At 54.1% G+C, this 18,842-nt stretch overlaps 2 protein-coding genes across 5 annotated transcripts; both read right to left on the bottom strand.

Moving 5' to 3' along the window:
- Nucleotides 1–1,203: 1,203 nt before the first annotated feature.
- TUT1 (terminal uridylyl transferase 1, U6 snRNA-specific) lies at nucleotides 1,204–8,644 on the bottom strand. 2 transcript variants are annotated; one of them, XM_001366090.4, is made up of 9 exons: nucleotides 8,450–8,644; nucleotides 5,151–5,341; nucleotides 4,609–4,924; nucleotides 4,316–4,416; nucleotides 3,479–3,933; nucleotides 2,957–3,066; nucleotides 2,730–2,840; nucleotides 2,525–2,617; nucleotides 1,204–2,353 (listed from the first exon to the last, which is right to left on the bottom strand). In XM_001366090.4, the coding sequence occupies exons 1-9, from the start codon at nucleotides 8,529–8,531 to the stop codon at nucleotides 1,239–1,241; spliced, it is 2,574 nt and encodes an 857-aa protein (XP_001366127.2). In that variant the 5' UTR covers nucleotides 8,532–8,644; the 3' UTR covers nucleotides 1,204–1,238. The 2 variants fall into 2 exon arrangements, with proteins under 2 accessions (XP_001366127.2, XP_056657585.1); XM_056801607.1 differs by lacking the exon at nucleotides 8,450–8,644 and adding an exon at nucleotides 8,155–8,443.
- An 823-nt stretch (nucleotides 8,645–9,467) lies between these two features.
- Nucleotides 9,468–18,410, bottom strand: MTA2 (metastasis associated 1 family member 2). 3 transcript variants are annotated; one of them, XM_016423583.2, is made up of 18 exons: nucleotides 18,269–18,410; nucleotides 16,944–17,011; nucleotides 16,070–16,163; nucleotides 14,379–14,496; nucleotides 14,153–14,216; nucleotides 13,713–13,830; nucleotides 13,366–13,468; nucleotides 13,094–13,193; nucleotides 12,784–12,972; nucleotides 12,587–12,661; nucleotides 12,424–12,482; nucleotides 12,216–12,313; nucleotides 11,982–12,121; nucleotides 11,527–11,755; nucleotides 11,332–11,421; nucleotides 11,077–11,195; nucleotides 10,375–10,511; nucleotides 9,468–10,205 (listed from the first exon to the last, which is right to left on the bottom strand). In XM_016423583.2, exons 1-18 carry the CDS (start codon nucleotides 18,294–18,296, stop codon nucleotides 10,040–10,042), a joined length of 1,995 nt encoding a protein of 664 aa, XP_016279069.2. In that variant the 5' UTR covers nucleotides 18,297–18,410; the 3' UTR covers nucleotides 9,468–10,039. The 3 variants fall into 3 exon arrangements, with proteins under 3 accessions (XP_016279069.2, XP_056657586.1, XP_056657587.1); XM_056801608.1 differs by lacking the exon at nucleotides 18,269–18,410 and adding an exon at nucleotides 17,839–17,861; XM_056801609.1 differs by lacking the exons at nucleotides 16,944–17,011; nucleotides 18,269–18,410 and having other exon boundaries at nucleotides 14,379–14,524.
- Between the last annotated feature and the right edge of the window lie 432 nt (nucleotides 18,411–18,842).

Below are 18,842 nucleotides of genomic sequence, written 5' to 3'. Positions count from 1 at the left end.
CCTCAGACAATTCCCAGTTGTGTAACCCTGGGCAAGTCACTTAATCCCCATTGCCTAGCCCTTACCATTCTTCCAATACATAGTATTGACTCCAAGACAGAAGGTAAGGGTTTAAAAAAAAAAAAACTTCCTTCCCTCACATTTTTACTGATTCCCTTGACTTTCTTGACTTTTCATTCTTCCAGATGATACTTTTCCCAATTCTATAGAGCAATTCTCATTCATCTGATTGGCATGGCACAGGATGAGCAAATTCATTTAGGTAGAAATGTCATTTGTTTTATCAGCTTGTGTGTTCATATTTCCCTTCAGTTTGTCTCTGCAGGTAGCCTCTCAAGTGTTTTATACTATCTGCAATTATTTTAAAATGGAATTTATTGCATGCTGCCGGGCTTTGTTGATGGAATATCAAAATGCCGATGACTTGTGGGCTTATTTTATATCCTGCAACTTTGCTAAAGTTGTTTGTTGTTTCAACTAGTTTTTTAGTTGATTCACATTATCTGCAGTGATGAGCTTGGTTTACTCATAGCCTATTTTTAGTCTTTCAGTTTCGTTTTCTTGTCTTGTTGCTTCTTAGGGAAGCATTCTCTCTAGTACGATATTGAATAGTAGCAGTGATGAGGCGTCACTCCTGATTTTTCTGAGGCTTTTAATTAACCCTATTGCAGATAGTCCTCATTTTAAGAAAGGCTCCATCGATTCCTATGCTTGCCAGTTTTTAACAGGAATCGGTATTGTATTTTGTCAAAGGCATCTGTTGAGATAATGCTCTGATTTCTATTCTTGATATGATCAATGATAGGATCATTTTGCTAATATTGAACCAGCCCTGCATTCCTGGCATAAATCCCCCTTGTCACAATGCATATTTGTGATATGTTGCTATAATCTCCTGGCTAGCATTTTACTTAGAAATGTTTATTCCTGAAGGAACTTGGACAATGCTTTTGCTCTCCCTGGTTTTAGTACAATGTTTTTAAGTGCATTAAATATGTGGCTATGAAGGGGCCGAGTGAAAATGAAGATGTATTTTCCCCGATCCAAGTTCATATCCCTCCATGAAATCTCTCTACAGACAGACCCCCTTCCTGGCTCAGCCCCAAACCTAAAGGTTTGTCGAGTTAAAAAGGACGTTTGGCATTTTAACTTCGGCTCTCCAATGCCAGGCAGTGCCCCAAAGGCAAAACCCAGAGATGAAGCTTGTATAAAAAGCACTTTATTGCCCCTTCGTCTCCTCAGTCGCCTTTCTCACACCCTAGGATGCCCCGAAGAGTTCGTGGCAGAAAACCTTGTAAGAAGTGATGAAGATCAGGGAACAGGCCCTGAGGATCCTGGAGCTGGGTGAGAGTAAAGAACTGGCCAGAGGGGCTGACAGAAGCAGTAAAGGTGAGGAGGGGCGGGGGTGGCTCGGCCTCTTTTCCCTGCTTCTTGCTCTCCTGGGCTATCAGCTCCTGGGTCACCCGAGCCTCAGCCTGCAGCCAGCTTATTTCCCCTTTGGCTTGCTGCTGCAACTGCCTCCGGAGCCTCCGCCGCCCAAGCCACACCCGGTGCCAGAGTGCACAGAGCCAGGTTGGTGTCATCCCCGGCCCCGCTTCCTCTCCTCCCTGGGCAGTTTCCATCTCTTCAGTCCCTGGATTTTCCAGCTGCTTTTCTTTCCTTTCAATCACATGCTGCCAGAGCCTCTGTGGCTGCTCCCCCAACTGCCCAACGTCCCCTGTGGCCGATGGCTGGTCCTCTCTGCCATCAGCCGCCAGCATCATCTCTTCTACGGCAGCCCCATCTTGGCGCCCCTCAGTTGCCTGATCCTGCAGGGATCCCTTCCGCTCTTCCTCCCGCTCTAGTCGTAGTCTCTTGCTGGGTCCTCCCTGGGGCCGCTCCTCCCCGTCTCCTTCCGGCCTGGGCCTCTTGCTACTCTGCTCTACCTGGCAGCCCAGCATTTCCTCTAACACCTGAGTGATGGCAGCACAGAGCTGGGAGAAGGGGGCCAGGGGCAGGGGGATGGGAGTAACAGAGAGCAGGGAGTTGGCAGAGCTGGGCTGCAGCAGAGGAAGCAAACCCCAGTCCCGACCCCGGGGCGAACGACGCTGGAACTGGAGGCTTCGGCAGTAATTAGCTGAATCCCGACAACAGTTCTGCAGGCGACCCGCCACTCGGCTGGTCACGTTTGCTGCCACGTTATGACTCAAGTCAAAAGGGTCCTGTACGTTCAGAGGACCAACTCGTAAGCCTCCCCAGAGACCAGGGGGCAGGCCCTCTGCTATGGGCAGAGGTCGGCCTTCCCTCAGTGACAGCAGCGAGCCTTGGAGCTCCCAGCTGGAGACGCAGGTAAAGAACTGGGCCAGGAGGGCATCTGTAAGGAAGGCAGAACTGAAGACCAGTGAAGACTGGCCGAAATCCAATCCCCTCACAAGGGAAGGGCTGGGATTCCTCAACCCTCCTGACCCCTGGGGCAGCCCCCAGGAGCACAGCCTGTCCCCAGCCCAGCCCCTACCACGACCCCCCCCCCCACCCCGACATTTACCGAGAGGCTCCGTGTTGGTGCTCGGCTCCAGGCAGGAAACTTCCTGGGGGAAGCTGCAGTCCCAGCCATCCACCTCCACCTGTTCCTCCTCACCTGGGGACACAAAAGAGAAAGGGCAGCTCTAGCAAGAGACAGTAAGGGTGGCAAAGAGGCAGAGACAAGGGTGAGGGCGAGGGCCTCGGGGCCTTCTGCTGGGACGTCCTACCTGCCATCTGGGTGAGCTTTGTGAGGGGAGGCAGCACAGGAGGGTCCCGGGTTTGAAGAAAGTAGATCACCAAGAGAGTCAAGGCATAATTACTCAGAAGGGGGCCGCTCCCTGGGCAGAAAACCAAGACCAAGCATTCGCCAAGGAGAACCTCCTGGATCCCACCCTTGGCCCCCCCCCAGTGACCGCCACGTCACGCAGTGTCTTCACTCCCACTCCATCCTTACCTGTCAGTCCTCGACCCTGAGCCCAACGGCGCAGGGTATAGACCAGAGGCCGAACCCTCCTGTCCAGTTCACAGCAGAAGTTCAGGAACCGTGAATTATATAAAGCCAGCCTGGGAGGAGAAGGACACCCAGGAGATGCAGGAGGCCCCACATGCCGCCTCCCATTCCTGCTCATCTAGCCTGTCTGCTCCAAAACCTGCCTCCACTCCCAACCCATCTCTGCTTCTTGCAGGCTCAGCTCCTCCCCCCATTCGAAAACGCTCTTTCCCGCTCCAATGACTTTCTATTTTCTTCTCTGGCTGGGTTGTGTATGTGTCTCCCGGGGCAGAAAGAGAGACCAAATAAACCCGACTGGCTGCAATGGAGCAGGAAGGCAAGAAATGGGGCCACGAGCAACACCACGGACACAGAACTTGTTCAAAGGGCCCAAAGGAAGGAGAAAAGCAAGGCCCTGGGCGAGTCCACCAAGGGTCCCTCCCCTCCTCCTGCACGCGCATCCTCTGGGGAATTTCCCCAACATACCTGTTACTGAGGGAGATGTCACCATGAAGACCGGAGGGCCGATGGCAGAATTTGACCACGGGGCGTCGAGCCGAAGGCACTGTCCGAACACTGTGCACCCCAGGGACACAGCCTCGGAGGACAGACCCAACAAGTTCCAGCATCGCCTCTCCCTCTCCTTCCTCCCCCTTCAGGGCTCCAACAAGTTCCCAGGCCTCCCCCAGGTCCTTCTCTCTCAGCTCCTCTTGGATGGGTGAAACTGGGGGCAAAGACTGTGGGGAGGCTAGGGCCTCGGATGCCAGGGCAGAGTCAGGGGTCAGAGGGGCTAGGGAAGAGGTGGGGGTTTCAGAGTCTTGGGGAGAAGCTGGAGCCTGAGAGTCTACAGGGGAAGCTGGGGTGGAGGCCAAGGCTTGAGGATCCAGTGGAGAAGCAAGGGCAGAGTCCAAAGCTGGGGAGGCTGGGGCCTTTGGGTCCCGCTGTAGGGGAGAGTCCGGTTGAGACCATTATTTCTGGGCATTTCCCTTTAGAGGAAGCACCTGCCCTCCCATCTCCCATCCTCTGTCCAGCTGCTCAGCTTTAGCCTGGCAGTCATCTTCCCCAACTTCCCCACTCTATAATCTACTCATCCCTTCCCTACTGATACAAAGTAGTATAAAGAAGAGTGGACTAGGCATCCAATCAAGAGATCTGAGTTCGAATCCCACTGCCAACATTTACTAACTGGGTAGCTACAGGAAGTTAATTGAATTTCTGAGCCTCTCATGTCCTCCTCTGCACCCCTGGGACTGCCAAAAATCCAAGGAGATCACACACACAAAGTTACCCAGAAGGCAGCTCCCTCCTCCTCACCCATCTCACCTGGGGCCCCTCCAAACTGCCCATATCCAGGAAGAGGTCAAGGTCACAACCATGGACACCAAAGCCATTTGTGGAGGAGCCGAAGGGGCGGATGACGCAGCCTGGGTGGTGAGCAGAGCATGGAGATCAGGGCATGTCTAAAGAGACAGGCGGCTGCGTGATGGAATGGGCAGGGAAAAAGATGGAGGGAAGAACAGGAGCCTACAATGGAGCCTCAGAGGCAAAATGGCCTCAGGAACTCAGGAACGGGCTTGGGTCAGACAGAGGAACAGAGAGGGATGGGCAAGCCTCACCAGGGAAGAACTCAGTGAAGACCTCTTGCATCAGCATCACGACGAGCCCGCGTAGCTGCCGCTCAGCCTCAGAGAGCTCTCGAAGCCCCACCAGCTTCACCATCTGGGCCTCCACATCTGGAGCCTCTGCCAGGGCCTGGGTCAGCTGCTGGTCATCTGGAGGTGCCCCTTTGGGGGCTTTGGGAGCTGGAGTCTGGAATTCTTTCTGTTCCCGAGGCCGAATACGGAGTCGATGGCCACTGAGAACGTGCTGGGCCTGGGCCAAAACGGCATCCCGGGCGCCTGTGTCTCCCATCTCAACAATGGCAAACACACCCTGGCAGGCCACCACAGAGAACACAGGCCTCAGAACCTCTTTTCCGATCACCGTGGCCTCCCCCACGCCCAGCCCCCTCATAGGTTCTCCCACCCTGTTCCTCTCATCTCCCTTTCCCTAGATTTGACTTCCTTCTCAGTCCACAGTCCTCCCCGAATGTGACAGGCCTGAGACTTTGGACAATGGCTTGCCCAGGGCACCACTCAAACCAGGCTGGCCCCACTACCTTGTCCTTGTCCATGACAACGCTAGCCACAGGCCCAAAGGCCTGAAAATATTCAGAAAGCTGGGTGGGATCTAGGCCCCGGGGAAAGCCGCTGACAAACACACTCCGCAGGCCCTGGGCCCGTCGGGTCGCCCGAAGCTCTTCAAGGCGGAGGTGCTTCTTGCCCTTGAGGTGGGCATCCAGGCTGGGTCCTGCAAGATGCATTCGTTAAACATATACCCCGTGATAGGCTAACAATGCAAAGACAAAACAGTGATTGTTTCTTCTCACTCTGCATGGTGCAAAGAGCCCAACAAAGTACTTTAGGACAACGTGAAAGTGGAAAGAACAATTTTAGCTGGGAGAATCATAGGATCCCCGACTTGGAGCTCAAAGGGAGCCTGGAGGCCCATCTAGTCCTTTTATAGTTAAAGAAACCGAGAACTTCAGTGACTTGAAGAAGGTCATGCAGGGAAAAAGTGAAGGAGTCAGATTTTGAACCCAGGTCTTCTCATTCCAAATCCAGCATCCTTTTCAATTCTTTAAGGCAAGATGGGGAGATTCTCCTTGGGCTGAACCTGAAGGCAGAGCCAGGATCCCCTTGGGAGTCCATCAAGCCTGAGAAACAAAAAGCACCCAAGGAGAGTCACAGTCAAGTAGAAAGGCTCAGTGGAAGCCCCATGGTGGATGCCCTGACATGCGGGGCAAAGGAACGAAGTGCTTGGTCTCAGAGGCAACAGAAAGTCACGGAAGGGTTTGGGGCAGAGAAGGAACAGGCCCAGGCAAGATTCTGGCAGCCTTTGGGAGTGTGATAGAAGAGGGAGGGTAGAGACTTCAAGCAGGGAAACTAGTTAGGAGACCATAACCCCAGTGGGAGGCGGTATGGGCCTGAGCAAGAATGCTGGTTTGGGCAGGGAAACAGGAGAGATGTTCCAGAGACAGAATCGACAAGATTTGGCAAGTGATTGGGCACAGGAGGGGAGAGTTCCAAGTCCCAAACAACTGAGAGTAGGACCCTAGGTGAAGAGGAAACTGGGAAGTAAGGCAAGTTGGGCCAGGAGGACGTGCTGAGTTTGAGCATGAGAGAAAGATACAGAGGAAGGTGTCCAGTATGCAGTCAGGGGAGTTCAGGGGACGACAGACGAGTTATTAGTATAGAGATATGGGAATAATCTGTATCGAGGTGAAATTATGGAAACAGAAGAGTGTCTCAAAAAGAGACTGTGTAGAAAGAGAAGGGAAGGGCCAGGACATAGCTTCAGGGGACACCCATGCTAAGTGGATAGGGAGGAGCCTGAAAATAAAGCAGGAGGAGAAGCTAGAGAAAGCAAAGTATCAAACCCAGCTTCATAGTTACCTCAAATGGTAATCTCATCAGAATCCAATCTAAAAAGGAATCTCCACTAAAACAGGGTCATGAAAGGGATTCTAAAGCAGCAATGGTGAACCTGTGGCACAATGCCAAAGACGGCACCCAGAGCACTCTCTGTGGGCACTAGCTGTCCTCCCCCCTCCCAGTTTGTTACTAGAAAGGTAGAGGGACTCAGGTGAAGCTGCTCCCCTCCACCTTTCCACCATGCCTGACAACACTTTTTCCTATCACCTGCCCCTCTGCCCAGCAACCCAATGGGAGTACAAAGTGGGTAAGGTGGGCAGCTCACAGGTGGCAGAGCTAGAAGGGAGCAGAGCACTTGGGCTACTCCCCCCTCCCTCACTCTACACTAGCTGAGGACATTCCTCACTTTATCCACCCCACCACCCAGCAGCCCAAAGGGAGCACTTTCTCCTCCCCTGTGTGGGGTAAGGGGAGGGGCTCAGCACTTGGTCTGGGGGAGTGGAGGCAGGACCAGGTACCCCATCTCTAAAAGGTTCGCCAACACTGTTCTAAAGGTTAGAGTAGTCTCTATTACAGAGCACTTGGAAATATCAGAAAGAAGAAGGTTGAGAAAAGGTCATCAAGAGACCTATGGAGGGCAATTTCATTAGAACTTGAGTGGCCTGAGAAAGTCAGGCTGCAAGAAGCTGAAGAGTGAGGTGTAGACGTGGAGACAATGACTCCGGAGGAAAAGAGTAAAGGCAGAATGCTGACTACGGACAATTAAAGTTGTTTTAAGGACGGGGAAGGTAGAGAATGAGGAGGGGGGATAAACAAGGAGTCAGGAACAGGTCAGCTCATGGGCAGAAGCAGTGGGGCCAAGAGGCCTCAGCAAGGAGAAGTCACACCCTCGGAGGCCAAGGCAAAGATGTAGAAGGGTTTGGCGTTAAGAGGGGAGGCCAGGTGAGAGACCTCAAACAGATGGCCTCAGTTCAACGGAATCCACTGCAGAGAACACAAAGGTTGCCCTGCAGCACGGAGCGTCCCTCTGAGATGAAAGGCCATGACTTGGTAGTGTGCCCAGTCTACATGGCTTTGAGGGAATTTCTGGGGCTCAGAAAGAGGAGGGGTACGCCTGGCTGGAAGATGAGCAGGGAATGAACCAGAGGCCTCTAAAGAGGGCCAGCAGGCTCTTCAAGGTGCCAGGCAGCCTTGCTCAAAATGAAGTTTTAAGAGTCACAAATTCCACATTGGTCATGTCCAGATGGAAATACATATACACATACAAGTGCTACACACACATGCATGTATAGAAAGGCGGGAAAGGAAGGCAGATGGAGAGAAGCAGACAAAAAGAAGGAAGGAGGAAAGACTGGGGGGGAGGATGGGCGGGACAAACGGGCAGAGAGGGAGGAGCTAAGAGTCCCTTCCCTCTCAGGTTTTTGTCTGGTACCATGGACCGAGGTGGGTGGGTGACTGTTGAACCGCACAAGGGGTAGCAGATTGGAAGAAGGGCCATCTCGGGCCTCCCTGCCTGGCTGGCCCCTGGTGGTTGCTATGAGTGCCTCCGCTGGCCAGCCCCTGAGCTCATTAGAGAGACCTTAACAATGACGACGAGGTCTCCTCAGACCTTGGTTGGCGCCTCTGGGAAATGATGGGCTTGAAAGATACTAGGGATGAAAAAAATCCTGTAATGGGTGTCCGAATGACCTGGGTTCAAGTCCTGCCTCGGACCCTGGCTGGGTGAGCCTGGTCAAATCCCTTCGTCACTGCCTCAGTTTCCTTCCATCTCCCAGCTGGGCTTCCGCCTTCTCCTTGACCCCTGACTGTGCGAGCAAGCAGCAGGTTCGAATTCTGCCTCGGACCTAAGTAACTCTCCTGGCCCTCAGTTTCCCCACCGGGGAGGGCTGTAGGTATCAGGTGAGTCTCAGGCGAAGGAGGCCCAAGACCACTCCGCCCAGGCCTGGGGGCTCTGTGACCCATAACCTCCACCCCGCCCCCTTACGATTAGCTGTGTTCACGTGGCAGAGGCAGCATCTGAAGCCCCCGCGCGGTAAAGCCTCCACATCCGGCTCCATCGCCGCCATAGTTCCCGCTTCAGAACGCGACTTCCGCCATTTACCGGCAGTGAGTCGTTAGGAAATCCGGTATCCTGAAGAAGGCACTTCCGCCACTCTGAGAACTAGGGGCTGGACCCTAGCTGGACTCGGGCGGCACGCGGATGCTCCAACCCATCCCTCCTGGGCTAATCTGCATACAGTAATGCGATTGGCTAGGTTTGAGCAGCGCCTGTCGCTGATTGGACCTGAGCTAATACGAATATTCATGATAATGGCTAAATAACCTGGCGGGCTGCTGGGGAGCACGTTGCCGCTACAGGCTCAGAACCCCTCCCCTCCTCTAGTGTCAGAGACTAGGAGAGGCTAAGGCGAGTGCCCCGTCCCAAGACTTCCGGCCCCGCCCCCGGAGGCGGGCCAAGACTGGAGAGTTCTTGTATGTTTTATGCCTAACTGGCACTATGGATGACCGAACCCCATAGGAGAAACAAGGAATCCCGTCCCGGGGACCCACTAGGGTCTGCGACATGGCCCTGATTTTTCTGGGGGTGCAGCACACTCACGGGGGAGACCCTCAACCCCGAGAAGGCAGTGGAACCCAGGTCCCTTTCTGCATGCGGCCCAGCCAACAGGTGGGACAGGATCAGAATTGTGGTCAGCACATACAGGCCCAACAGAGGGTGGAGCAGGCAGGAGAGCCAGCATGGACAGGCCCTTGGCCCCTCCTCCCCTGCTGTCTGTCCTGGAGAGCCTCCCAGTTCCCTTCATGGACAGGACCCAAGGGCACCAGGTTCAAGGATTCTCCAGGACCACCAGGCTCAAGTCAAGAGAGGGATTGGGCTTTCCCACCGCATGGAACTTACGAGAAAGCTCTATGGGCTTGGGGCAGCCTTCCTCTGCCCTCTGTCCACACTGCCAGCCCTCCCTGGGCCCATCCCCCTCAGAGAGCAGCAGAGCCAAGAAGGCTGAAGAAAAACAGCTTTTTTATTTCTGTTGCTCTAAGAACAGATTACAGATCCCAAGGTTAAAAAACGGACAAAGGGTCTTTATTTTTGAGAGTAGGTGTACAAAAGGCAGGGATGTGGGGGAAGGGAAGAAGAGTGAGCACAAGGAGCTGAGCTTGCCCAGGCTCCCAGGCCTCTAACTCCAATTAAGTCTGGACATCAGATGGGAGTAAAACTCCAAATAGAAAAGAAAACAAGACTTGAGACATGGCAGTGCACGCCCCACCCCCACAAGTACCTGCTGGTACCCTACTTTCCCCTCCCATGCTCCCCAACAAGGGGAGGAAAAAATTAAAAAAAACTTTAAAAAACCCTCCCCCCCAAAAAAACCTGTCCCAGGGCCAGTCCCTTTCCTACTTGCCCAGGACCTGGGGGAGGTCAAGGAGAGGCAGACAAGTGGCATTTGTGAAGCTACAGCAAGCCCTCCAATCCCCTCCCAGGATCCCAGCCCCCAGGTGAATGCCCCTGTCCATAGGGAGCATGGGAGGGACCAGAGGCCACCCTCCCGGCTCTCTTCCCTTCCCCCAAGAATGCTCAATCCTCCAAGACGATGGGTTCGTTGGTACTGGCCGGGTGTGGGGGTAGAGGTGGAGGAATTGGGGCCCGGACTGGAGGCAGAGGTGGCTTCACCTTCAATGGTAAGTTGGGCCGCCTTGCAGCCCGACGCATTTCCAGATGGGTCAAGGCCTTCCGTAATGCCCTGGCAAAGAAGAGGGGACAGTGTTGGCCAGTTGAAAGAGATGCCAAATGTAATCACAATTGAAGCTCAAGCCCATTATCCCTGTTTACTATGCCTGTTTGTTCCCTCAAGCCCCCCAAATCTCTGCTGCCAGGCCCCCAAGTCGCTAAACCATCCCTTGGCCCCCTACCTGGTGTCTTTTGTGGCCACAAAGACCACAGGATTGGGAGCATCAGCTGGGTTTAGCTTCTGACGCTTGGCTGCAGGCTGTGTACTTGATCGAATCCCTGAAGTGAGGGGCCGGCCATTGGCTGAAAATGGAACCACCTGGAAGACAGAGCAGGGAGCTTTCAAACACACACATGGGGAACACCATGTGCCCCCCCACCCCCAGCCAGGGCTCAGCTCCTAGGAGCCCTAGATCTCCTAAGGCAACCATCCCAGTTCTGGAAAAGCCAAAAGGAAGGAAACATATCCTTCAAGTGGGCTGAAACTGGATTCTCTGCAGCCAAGGAGTTCAGTGGGTAAGAGCACTGGGCTTGAAGTTGGGGAGATCCAGGTTCAAATCCTGCCTCAGACACTTAATAAAGCTGTGTGATCCCAGCCAAGTCACTTAACTACTCTGCCTCAGTTTCTATAAACTTTCTGTAAAATGATAAGAACATCAAGGACCTCCCAGAATTGTCATGAAGAAAACATGGCTTAACATTTATAAAGCATTTTGTGGACTTTAAAATGCTATGGAAATGCTGGCATATAAATCTGAAAATGTGTGTGGGTATGGATTGCTGTCACTGCTGCCACTGCAACCCCTCTGCTCCAGGCTTTAAGCTCTGAGACCAAGAACTAGGAGGAAACAGACAACCATCCTGTCGTCCTGTTCCCAACTCACACTCTCATAGGCCCGTTTCACCACGATGCCCCCCAGGCTCCGATTCTGGGTCATCTGGTTCCTATTGATGGGCGTCTTCGTGCCTCGTGGGGTTTTTGGTTTCAGAGGAGCCTGGGCCGCTACAGAGGAAAGAGAAAGGCCGAGCTGAAATCCTTAATCTCAACCCCATTCCTCCCCTCCCTTCTTTCCTTGGAGAATCCCCATCTTAACCAGATTCTTCCATCCCCACTTAGACACCAGTCCCCAGCCCCATACCGAGATCTTTGACAATGGTTGCCAGGGGCAATCGCACCAAGGGGTGAATCTTGAGAGGCGTCTTGGCTGCCTTGGGGAGCCGGATGGAGCCTAGGGACACAAAAGTCAGGGTGACTCTTAGCCCAGCACGGCCAAAACAGCTTTTGGGCAAACCATCCCCACTGTCTCCAGTAAATGTCTCCTGCCCATTCTCACATTCAGCCTTGATTGCGTTGGCATTGATGGGGGCATAGGGTCGTCGGGCAGCCCTCCTTGGCTGCAACAGGTCCCTGCACATGCGCCTGGCAAGTCGAGTCAATTTAGTCGTCTGTAGGAGAAACGTCTGTCTGTTCTTGGCCAATAGCTTGGCACGGTTGGCGCTTGTTGTGTAAGGAGAAAGGCTCTGAGCTTCAGGTCGAGACAAGTGGCCTCGGGAGTGTGGCTCCTAGAAGAAAGAGGAACCGATGTATCAGCTAGTGTTCTACTGCCCTCAGAATTCTGGGTCAGGCCCACCCCCACTTCCCAAACCAGCTGGGCCTAATGTCCATTAGCTCATGAACCCAGCTTCCAGACTATTTTCTCCCTGTTATTCAAAGGTGCAGACAGACAGCTTTCTTAACCTCCTCCCTTCTAGGCCAAACCCTGCCACCCCCCAAACCCAGGGTCCTTACGGTGGTACCCCGTGCTGCCCCCTCCAACTGTGTCGGAGTCTTCAACCCCCCATACTTCTTCCAGTAGATCCAACAGGAGGCGCAAAGACGGCACTGCATGTTAGGGGGGCCCCAAGCATACCACTGTGCTGACTGGGTGGCTAGAAAAACAGAAAAAGGCCCGCTGTTGGGGTGGCAGTCAGAAAGGACGAGCCTAGCTTCCCTGAACTTTGAGGTACAAATGGAGACACTCACTGTGGCAGCTCTCGCAGGTCAGACCCTTCTGGAATCCAGCCCCATTCATACCAGGCTTTGACCCCACAGAGATGATCTGGTTCGGGTTTGGCTTGGTGCTGGGGTGGGAATAGGACAGGAATGGATGGATACAGGCCAGTGGCCAGAGGCTGGAGGACAGCTTCCAGCCTAGGAGTCCCCATGCTCCCCCCACCCCATCTCAACTTACTACGTAGGGATGTAGACTTGTTTCAGTTTGCTATCAGCTTCAGCTGCTTTTAATCTTTTCTGGAGGTGACAGAAAAAAAAAAAAACCAGAGAAAGCAGCATGAGGGTCATCTCAGGGCCTGGCTTCCCCCCCCCCCCCCCAGATCCCCTAGACCAATCCTCACCTGTTGGATGTATCGGTCAGTGGTTTTCCACATGTAATAGAACTGGACAATACTGGCAAGAGACTTCCAGGGGAGCTGGGGAGGTGATGCAGAGTGAGCTGGCGGCACCCTAGCCCGAGGACCCCGAGCCCCCTGCTGCTGCTGCCGCTGCCGCCGCCGCTGCCTAACCTAGCCCTTCTCACAGCCTCACTACTCACAAAGTCCTGACGGATATCATTGAAATCCTTGCCGTATTTCTCCAGCGCCTCCTCAAAAAGCATGGCCTCAGAGGCCGACCATTCTTCCATCTCATCCCGGCACAAAACAGGGCCACCCTGGGGCACCAGTGTGGACATGGCCTTGGCCAGGTCATAACCATTCCGTTGCAGTGTGTCCATGGCGTGAAACTAATGGGGGCAACATGGAGTGGGGAGGCTGTGAAATAGCCCAGGGGCAGATGTGGGCACCAGTCATCTCTGGGCCCTTCCTAGCCCCTTGACTTCCCCAACCCAGACAGTGTCCACTCACCAAGGTGATGTCTCGGGAGGCAGCTGCTGCACTCATGTGCAGACTCGGCTGCCGAATGGAACTGCTACAGTCCAGGGCCCTGGCAAAGGTGCCCACAGCTCTAGAGGAGGGAACAGCAGGTCAAGGGATAGAAGGAAGCTTCCAGGAGATGGGGAGGGGAGAATAAGACTGGGTGGCCTTGAGAAAGCCAACTGGGACTAAGAAAGGGTTAGTTGGGGTCTCCACTCCACACCGCCCCCAACCTAGGGCCACATCACCCACCCACCCCTCACCGGGCCACAACGAGGAACTGGTCAATCTGCCGATCAGTCAAGGGGTTGTCTGGATCCCAGACTTTCATTTCCATCTTCTGCTGATTTCGATTATCAGACTCACCTGGAAAAAATAAGAATGCTATGGCCTTGAAAGAGTACAAAGTGGGCCTCTGGCCCCCCTTTCCTGAAGGAATGGTGCGCTCCACCCATGCTGAGCCTTCTCAAACTGATGACCTTTCTAGCCAGACAGGACTTCCCCTCTTCCCCCACCTCCTGAACCTTGCCCTTCCCCAAGGCCCCTCCCTCATACAGACTCCTTGCTCTCTTTGGCTCCTTGGGGCTCCCCCTTGGCCTTATGGCCTCACCTTCCGCCAGTCGTTCTGGAATCTCGGCTTGGTACTTGCAGCCAACCCGGATCTCACCCTGGTCAGCCAAAAGGGTTTTCTGAACAGGGTCAAACACCAAGGAGTAGAAGAAGCAGTCCTAAAACAGAGGAGGGTGGGGAACAGGTTGAAATGAGCTTCCCCTTACCCAAAGGGGTCTCTCTGTTACTGTTTCCAATCCGGGCTCCCAAGACTCCTTTGGCATGGTGCTCTAGTATCTCTCCTCTCAGAACCCCAGAGCTGCCCCTCAACATTTCTTGGCTTCAATTCTTCCTCACAGGCTCAGCCCTAGAGGAATGCTACTGCCCAACACTAGCTAGCTAAGGGAGGATGGTTCTCCCCAGGAGCCACCTCTACTGTTCTCTACCCTGTAGTGGCACTATTCAATCCCTCCCTTCTGCCCACTCAGCCATCTTGGTTACCTCCTTCTCCAAGTACTGGCTCAGGATGTCTGTTTCATTCAATAGAGTCACGCTGCATTTCCCACTGCAAGAAGAACGGGTCACTAAATGCACAATCCCCCACCTTCATCCCATGTGATGTCCCAACACCCCCTTCTTTGTCCTGGGGAGCAGAAGGTCTTTCCATTTACCAGCTAAATAGAAGGAGATGGTGGGAGCAAAAGAGAAGACTGTGGCCTGTCCGTACCGTATGTGGGTAGCTGGCAATGATTCAAATTGTCTAGAAAGGAAGAGCTCCCGGTGCTTCAGCTGGTGCCTCTGCTGTTCTGAGACTCCTGGCTGCTTGGACTCCTCCTCAAATTCCCCTGGGAGATAAAAAAGAATGAAGGGCAGCTGGGGAGGGGAAGGGAGGGCAGGGAGAGGAAAAGAGGCAGGGAAGAAGGCAGGGGAGGGGGTTTGCTCGTTCATCTCCCCCCTCCCCAAACCCCTCCAGTCTGTCTTTCCTTCCTTAGCTGCCATCATTTTTCCTTTCTTTCCTCCCTTTTGGCCTGGATTACTCATGCTCCCTAATGCTCTGAGTTTAAAGCTGCTACTGAAGAAGAGCTTCCATAACCCTTCTCTCTCTTATCCAGATCACCTTAGAGATTCGTTCCAGGCCCCAAGGGTTGAGGCTGGGACCTCACAATACACAGGTAGTACTTGCCAACAGAAATAGAAGACCTGGGAATTTAAACACCAGTGAAGTCATAGTAAACTATATCTACCCAGGCCTGTCCTCAGACTTCACAGGGCTCCCCTACTTTAGGCAGCACCCACAGGACCATAAAATGTCACTTATTCTTTGCTTGGACCATAGTGTTTAGCTTTCAGAGACAGAACTTCCATCTCAATACCAACACTATCCCTCCCCTCCTAATGCCTTAAGCTGGTTAAGAAACCCTGCTGCAAAGGGTTAACTGGGATAGGTGCCAAGCAAAGGGAGTAGGAGAGGAACATAGCAACAAGCCCAGGCCCATTGGCCATTGTTCCAACCACAAGGGAGATGGGGTGGGGGAGGAGTTTACAGCTGACTCCTCCCCTCGCCTCTGTGCTCCGGAAACCAGGGCTTAGGCAAGGGGACCACACCCCCAACAACCCTCCTGATTGGACAAAGCCAAGGTCAGCCCCTGCCAGATGGGGCAGTAAACCCCAAAGGGCTAAGAAACTTGGAGAGCCCGGTTCCCCATTAACCCCTTAGTGTTGGACCTTAGGCTAAGAAGTTGAAAATTGAAACATCAATGGAGGGGGGCAAAGAGATCAAAAAGGAAAAGGGGGACAAATGATAGAAATGAATAGGTGCTTAGAAAAGAAAAAGGGGTAGGGAGGGATGAAGGAAAGAGGAAGAGAAGAAAACAAAGAGAAGGAAGATGAAAATTAGGAGAATGAAGGCTCTCCCCAAAGCCTCTATCCTGTTCAAAAGAGCAGTCTTCCTTGTCCTCTTACCACCAGCCCAACTGGATACCCTACTATCTATACAAACCACCTGCCCCACTTCCCAAGGTAGGCTGTACCATACCTTTAGGACCTTCTCTTCCTAAACAAATACTTCAATTCTCTTGCCCACAACTCCAGTTCATCCAAAAGTTGTCCACAAGTTTCTATTTCTTGATGATTAGGTTCACTGTATCCATCCTCCCAAAAAAAACCTCCCACCTCCCATCTCCTATTGTCTTCCCCACCTTAAAACCCACATTTTGGCTCTCCTCGTCACATTCCTGCTCCATTCTTCTGCTTTTCTGACATGTGAAAACAAGCCCTAACCCCTCCATGCAGACCTGCTCCCCCCCTCCCAAAACACATCCCACACATCCCCCCTATCCTGGTCATCAGACCAGAGAAATCACCTGCAAGGACCTGCCCAGGCCTGAGGACATGAGGGGAGGGGGAGAAAAGACTCACTGGCATTGCTGTCAGCCAGGCTATTGAGGCTGCTGGAAATGTCCCTTCTTCTGAAAAGGCAAACAACCTTTGCCTCCACGTTCCCATTTGCAGTCTAGGAAAAAAAGACAAAGTGGTGGAAACTGGGTGTTAAAGTGGATCTAGGGAAAACGGGGGCACTAATAAGAAATCCATTTTCTTTTCTCTTTCTTTTTTTCAACCCCTACCCTCCTCTGAGAATCCACATTAGGTATTGGCTCCAAGACAGAAAAGCCATAAAATCTAGGCAAGGGAGTTAAGTGATTTGCCCAGGGTCCCATAGAACGATTTCATTTTCAAAGCACTCACTGGCAAAAAAGACCTCAGGAAATTGTGAGTCCCAAAGCACCACTGCTCAGGACCTGGGCCTCCCAAGTCTCCTCCCACTCAAGGAGCTCGGAAGTAGGCCAAGGCCAAGATAAAGCCAGCAAGAGCACTTTGGGATGCTTGAGACAATAAGGAGAATCCTCCAAGGAGTATGCACTGGGAAGGGGCCTGAAGTCCTCCACTCTGACCACTAGAAGACTAATACCAACATTGCTTCAAAATGATCAACCAGACTTAACCTATAGGCTGCAGTAACAAAATTACCTCCTAAGGTTGCCCTTTCCACTCTCAGATAGCCCTTGCTAGGATGTCTGTCTTCGAATCGAATCAAAACCCACCTTTCCCTAACTGCGGCCCACTGTTCCAAGTTCTGTCCTTTGAGGCCGAGGAGAGGAAGTGAAGGCAACAACCGCCCACACAAAGAACAGAAGCCCCACAGAAGCATGCTGTTCCCATATTAACCTTCAGCTCACATTCTCAGACATTTCGATCTCCCTGCCACCCCCTCCCCACACACACACACACTCACCTTATTGAGCTCCTCAATCCTTCTCACCAGGTAAGGATTGCTGGAGGAGTTCTCAAAATAGACGTAATCTGCAGTGGGAAGAGTTTGAAGAAGCTGCTTAAGCTCAAGGGAGCCCAGTGAGGGAGAAGATGTACCATAAAACAAGGTGGAAGTGAGGACACTCAAAAGAGGGGAAGGAGGAGAGAAGAAAGAAAAACTTGGAATTGGCCTCTAGCCCAAAGTCACTCAGTTGCTAGGGCTCCCAGGCCATCTCCCTGTGATTCAATCAATCAGCATTTAGTATGTTCTAAGGGCTGGAGATACAAAGACAAAACTCCGATAATCCTGCTCATCCCAAAGACAAAACGGACCGTTAGTCAGAAAGCGGTGGGCTGCTGCACTAAGGAGCTTGACTCTGGGGACGCTGACAAGGCCAAGAGCAGCCCCTGACTGCATCTAGTCCAGACCTAGAGCTGCGACATCACAGTTGCCCTCCCCCATCCCCAGCTGGTCGTTACAAGTATCCTTCCCTTTCACTACTCTCCCAGGGGGGCTGGCCTCGGACCGGACTTCTCCTGGTGCCCCAGAAACCAGCTAACTCTTTGGAATGCCGGGGAGGGGGCAGCCCAGGCCAGGGTTCTGGTCTGAAGCGAGTAAAACCAAGGTTCAAACCAAACCGGGAGGGGGGAGGGGGAGACACTGAGGCTTAACCGCTAGCGCCCCGACAAGGAGGGAAAGTTACTGTCTTGCTCAAGTGAAAAGGGGCTCCTAAGCTCCCTCTGAAGACGAACTTAGCTCTATTCCCTCACCCAACAAGAAACCTGTCCCCCCAGCAGAAAGGAGTTGGGGGCCTCCCGGTGCCGGGACTCACCCCCCCCTTCAGTCCAACCCTGGCAGATGTGGACACTAGTTGTACCCCGAGAGTGACGATGTCGGGTCAGGGTATCCCGCATAAGCTGTATGGGCTCTATGGGTGGCCCTGTCGCGGCAGCGGATCGCACTGAGAACACGGGGCGCGGGGCTCAACGATAGGGGCTCAGTCCCTCACGGACACCCTGGAGTCCCTTAAAGGGGGGCCCTCAGTCCGGTACCGGCCGCAATAGCTCTGGTGGTCAAGTAGCTCCAGAGCAGTTCTACCCCCCACCCAGCCAAACAGGACCCCTGGGGGGCCCTCCGCACATGCGCCCTCCCCTCTGGGACCCCCGGCCAGGATCCCGTGCGCGCATGCGCTCTCTCGTGCCCCCTACCCCCTCGGCTGCCCGCGACTCACACACCCCCCCCAGCCCACTCCGGGTCCGGTGAATTCGGTTCTGGTTCCCGAGAGGCCGCAGGCGCGCGGTACTTACCCCCCACCCGGTACATGTTGGCCGCCATGGCCGCCCGGCTCAGCCGCAGGGAGACCCCGGCAATGCTCGGCCCTGCTCGGCGCCCCGGTCCCGGCCCCGGCTCCGGCCCCGCCGCCGCCTCAGCCCCGGCTCATCCCGCGCCGCCGCTGCCGCCTCGGCCTCCCGCCCAAGACGCGCCGAGGCCAGCGCGGGCTCACTCAGCTGCTTCCGGCCGCCCGGTCCCGCGTCGCGGGTCCCGCGGTTCGGTTCGTCCCGACAGAGCCCTGCCTCAGCGCCGATCCCTTCCGGAACCCTTCCGGCTGCGCCCGAAGGACGGGCGCCCGCGCTTCGGCCACTTCCGGAGGCGCTTCGGCTCTTTCCGGCCCGTGGCCCCCGGCGTTCGGGCATTTCCGCCTCCTTGGCCGAGAGAGGCGGGGCCGGGAGGGAGAGGCGGGGCTGGACCTTAACCCTTCCCTCGCCGCAGCCCTGCGGCGCCCCAGCACGTGGCCACCCCAGGAGGGAGCGGCCGGCCCCTTATTTGCATTCCTTTGCTTTTCATTTGCATGCGGCTCAGCCTTCTCTCTTCCTGGAGGTC

Source organism: Monodelphis domestica, chromosome 6 (assembly GCF_027887165.1).
Source record: "Monodelphis domestica isolate mMonDom1 chromosome 6, mMonDom1.pri, whole genome shotgun sequence".
Lineage (NCBI taxonomy): Eukaryota > Metazoa > Chordata > Mammalia > Didelphimorphia > Didelphidae > Monodelphis > Monodelphis domestica.
The sequence above is the reverse complement of the archived record's forward strand: the minus strand, read 5'-3'. Positions and strand labels throughout refer to the sequence as shown.

Coding starts and splice junctions, on each gene's coding strand:
- TUT1 (XM_001366090.4), bottom strand. CDS start 8,531: ATGGCGGCGATGGAGCCGGATGTGGAGGCTTTACCGCGCGGGGGCTTC. Junction 4,925..5,150: donor TTGTCATGGACAAGGACAAG/GTAGTGGGGCCA, acceptor GTGGCCTGCCAG/GGTGTGTTTGCCATTGTTGA. Junction 3,067..3,478: donor GACATCTCCCTCAGTAACAG/GTATGTTGGGGA, acceptor TTCTCCTCCCAG/GCTGGCTTTATATAATTCAC.
- MTA2 (XM_016423583.2), bottom strand. CDS start 18,296: ATGGCGGCCAACATGTACCGGGTGGGGG. Junction 14,217..14,378: donor TTGCCAGCTACCCACATACG/GTACGGACAGGC, acceptor TTCTTCTTGCAG/TGGGAAATGCAGCGTGACTC. Junction 11,196..11,331: donor AACCATTGTCAAAGATCTCG/GTATGGGGCTGG, acceptor TTTCCTCTGTAG/CGGCCCAGGCTCCTCTGAAA.